Below are 4084 nucleotides of genomic sequence, written 5' to 3'. Positions count from 1 at the left end.
GATTCATGTAAGCTTTCGTATAGTGGACTGTATATTATCACTCTCCATGGTTTGCTCTAACGAATAGTAGCAATGAATTGGTCGGGAATTTAATTGGAGAGATTGTTGTTGTTAGCAAAGGAATTACTATTAGTATTGAATCCTATAAGGGTTGTCATTGACGTGAAAACTCGAAGTTTTAAACCATATAATTGAAAATTTCAGTGAGTTTAAGTTTTGTGGAAAAGTTTTCTCAGGTTCACGTAGCGGTGAATCCGCATCATAATGCATCACAGCCTATGTTAGAACGGGTAGTGAGGGGGGGGAAATCCGCGATTGATAAAACGCAGAATGGTTGTGTTTCTTTGGCTGATAACTTGGTAGGAGATGCATGAGGATTAGCGATAAATTTTAATGGTCATTATTCCGGAACTTTTTGTTTTTTTTCTTCTGAAATTCTGAAATTTTTGTCACGTTATGAGCAACGAAATTTGTGATAGGAATTAATGGTGTTGTTGGAATGACGAAATTAGAAATTTCATTTTTCAGTGCGCTTCGCAGTCCTACCAGCTCAGCAGTTCTCGTGATATTCATGGAAATCTAAATCGGGAGGCTCAGTCGCTGCTGGATGTTTGTAATAGTTTTTTGGGCGCTTATGGTTTCGGGATGAAATTCGGTGAAGGGAAGATCTTCTTCCTGCATAGTGGCTTTATGATAGTCTCTATGTGAACAGATGGCTGTTGCTCTCACAGAGAGTTTCGGCGGGGATTTCGCAGCTCTATGGATTCCCAACACGTTACCATGAAGACTTCGAATGGGGTATTATGAAGTGAAGTTACTGCTAGTATGCTTGTATTATAAGTACTGTAAGTAGCTCTCATACAAGCTAGTACTATCGAAAAAAAAGAAAAAAAAGGAAAAAAAAGGAAAAAAAAGAGGAGGCGACTCCCACGCTGTAGTATTCTGCATGGTATGTATTTTGGTATGTACTGCTAGTACGATTAATGAAGAGCCGTATCATATTATATGAGTCATATATGGCCACATCGGCCTTCCTTCGGTGGTCTGGTTCGCCCTACTTGGAACCTTATAAACTCCAACATTATCTTCATGGTGGTTTTGGAGTCGCCTGGCCGTATGGCGGCTGCGAGCGAGAGAGAGAGAGATGGTACTGGCAGAGACGGCTCTGGTTGGGCCGTCTTGGTCAGTTGCTGGTTGTGGTGACAGTGCTCACTGAGCATCTCTGTGAATCACAGGTTGAAACAATACACAATTGAATGAAGTCGATTGAATGGTATATAGACTTGAAGGAGGGACTTCATTGTGGGGTTGTTCGAAGCGGTAGATGTAGATTATGTGCACTGGAAAAATAAATATTACAGGTGTGTGTTCCGATGGAAGATGATTTTCGCACTTGATGCTCACATCAGCGAAGGACAATTATGTCAAATGCGCTGATCCGCGTGAGCCTCTCACCGATAGTTTTTAATACAATGAATCTGGAGAGGTTTGTTCGACTTGAGGCCTGCGGGGATTGGCATTCATCGAATATTCAACTATTGGATATGTTCTACTAAAGGTGTACGCAACATCATCAAGTTGGTGAACAAGGAGGGAGGGTCTTTGGTTCGCAGCTGGTACAAACCTGGCATGACACAGATGAGAGCGCGGGCGAATTTCCGTATTTCAACTTTAAAACTAATGATCGATTCCTAGCAGTTGACTAACCATATCCCAGAGAAGAACGCGTTAGTTTTGGAAGTTCTCGAGGAAAGACGGTTGGTTCGCACACAGTTTGGTATTGGATCTGCGGAAGTTAGCAGAGGCGGACGGTGTGTCGGTGTTGGCTAGTGCTCTGAGGGGAACTGCTGATTTGAGTGTAAGAAGCTGATTCGATGACGACGATGGAGGTTGACAACGGCAAGTTCAATGGGGTGATAGTGTCACCACAGTGTGTCACCGTGATTCAGTTATAGTAATGTAAGATTACTAACTATGTTGTTATGTGAGGAAGTGGCACTTTTCAAGTGCCGGAATGGTTTTTCATGGGGTACTTATAAATTGGCGTCGTTTCGTTTGGATGTCGGGGGTAAAAATTTGACGCAAAAATCATTTCATGATGAAATTCACATGATACTTCACTCTAAAATTTTTGTAATGAAATTTCTATCACGGAAATTCTGAAGTGTTGTACGTCGCACAAGCGCCTTGCCAGGCACGTGGAGTCCCCCTAGTAGCAGACGCAGACGGCTGGCGATGGTGAGCTCGAAGGCGGACTTTACGTGTGAACAGTTGGTTCGAGATTGGGAGAAAACACATGATGAAGGCGTTGGTATATTACGGCAGCCTAGTAAGACAGCGTGAGTTCTGTCGGGAAATCTTCGCGGGAGTGGTACGGTATACAAATTTTTTTTCAAATATTTCATAATGGGAAACTGGTTTCGTGGTTTCACTTATTTCATATCGGAAAATGACAGGTCTTCTTTGGGACTAAATTTTCTATGATATTTTTTTGTAGTACTCGATAGAGTAAACCGTGGAGAGTAATAATATACGGATATTTCGATTTTAACTATTCACACGTGGCCAGTTTGTTGGTCAGCGGAAGGCAATCAACCATAGTTCGTCGCGGTCTTGAGCTTTCGCAGGGAGGCAAGTGACGATTGAAGATTTTGGCATCTCACCTCGTTATAGTATTCAGCGAGACTCAACAGAGTTATACTTCAAAGTTTCGACGAAGTAAAACTCATTTTTTCTCGTCATCGTCGTCGTAGTAGTAGTAGTAGTAGTAGTAGTAGTAGTAGTAGTAGTAGTAGTAGTAGTAGTAGTAGTAGTAGTAGTAGTAGTAGTAGTAGCAGTAGTAGTAGTAGTAGTAGTAGTAGTAGTAGTAGTAGTAGTAGTAGTAGTAGTAGTGGTAGTAGTAGTAGTAGTAGTAGTAGTAGTAGTAGTAGTAGTAGTAGTAGTAGTAGTAGTAGTAGTAGTAGTAGTAGTAGTAGTAGTAGTAGTAGTAGTAGTAGTAGTGGTGGTGGTGGTAATAGGTTCTGGTTTATTCACAGTAGAAGACGATATGTATGCAGTAAAAGTGAGAGCTCTTCTTAGGGCGGAGATATCGAGGTGGGTTGAGACCCTTTGAGTTTGCTAGTTTGTAATTTCAGTTGGTATTACGGGGCATCAGTTGACAGTCTCCAACGCGGAAATCTCGAGGAGTGGGTCGCTGAATATTTCTTCGAATATCGGCAGGTGAGAAAAAATTTTTGGGAGGGGAAAATTGTTCATTGGAATTTCACGACCCGTTTTACGTGAAGTGGCGTAATACTATGTGAAAAACTCCAATATTCGCGCTATTCAGTGGTTTGTGAAATATGGTTTTCACTAGTGTTTTTCATATCACTAGGGTGGAACTGGATTGATAAAACAATGAATCTCAACACTGTTTGGTCGGCAGTATGCAGTGGAGTTTCACCACCCTAGTGATATGAAAAACACTGGTGAAAAACATATTTCATGACTATTGCATATCACCGCGAATATCGCGTTTTTCACCATGTTCGCGTAAAACGGGTAGTCGTGAAACTCCATTATTTTGATATCCAAAATTCATAACTACAGCATTTCCAGGTAATAGTATTTTTTACCAATTTTTTCGTTTACACTCATAACATGAAAATATGCATAACTGTTCGCTTCACACTGCATTAAACTGTTTTCGACCAACATCATGATTTGCTCCATTTTAGGTGAGCGAGTTATCAGTAGTGGAAAAAGAAGAGTTGAGAGTAGTCTTGGGAAATGTGAATTTTTCAGATGTGTTGAATTTGAAATTTTCAGGTTATGGTCGATTACTTGGCAGAATGGGCGCATATTTCGGATCAATTGCAAGGTGGGAGAGAAAAAAATTTTTGGAAAAATTTTTTTCCGAATGATTTTGATACGAAGTATGGTATTATTTTGGGCAGGTTTTGAATGTTTGCAACAGTGGATATGAAAAATATATTCCTTTTCGCGAATAACGCGTAAAACACGTGATGTGTTTTATGTGAAATTTAGATGTAGTTCGTCAAGTGATTTTAATTCACTTTTTATGGTGTATTACGTCACTAAAATT

At 40.5% G+C, this 4084-nt stretch overlaps 1 protein-coding gene across 1 annotated transcript in view; it reads left to right on the top strand.

The window, feature by feature from the left end:
• Positions 1-2235: 2235 nt before the first annotated feature.
• Positions 2236-4084, top strand: part of Pmar_PMAR024188 (ribose-phosphate pyrophosphokinase, putative) — a gene marked incomplete at both ends in the record, with an annotated part of 7180 nt that continues 5331 nt past the window's right edge. Inside the window, 4 exons of the mRNA XM_002774765.1 lie at positions 2236-2329; positions 3018-3093; positions 3135-3219; positions 3808-3859. Of these exons, the coding sequence (XP_002774811.1) occupies positions 2236-2329; positions 3018-3093; positions 3135-3219; positions 3808-3859 (307 nt within the window). The remainder of the gene's footprint in view (positions 2330-3017; positions 3094-3134; positions 3220-3807; positions 3860-4084) is intronic.

The sequence above is a fragment of the Perkinsus marinus genome (genome assembly GCF_000006405.1).
Source record: "Perkinsus marinus ATCC 50983 genomic scaffold scf_1104296957478, whole genome shotgun sequence".
NCBI classification, from domain to species: Eukaryota; Perkinsozoa; order Perkinsida; family Perkinsidae; genus Perkinsus; species Perkinsus marinus.
The sequence above is the reverse complement of the archived record's forward strand: the minus strand, read 5'-3'. Positions and strand labels throughout refer to the sequence as shown.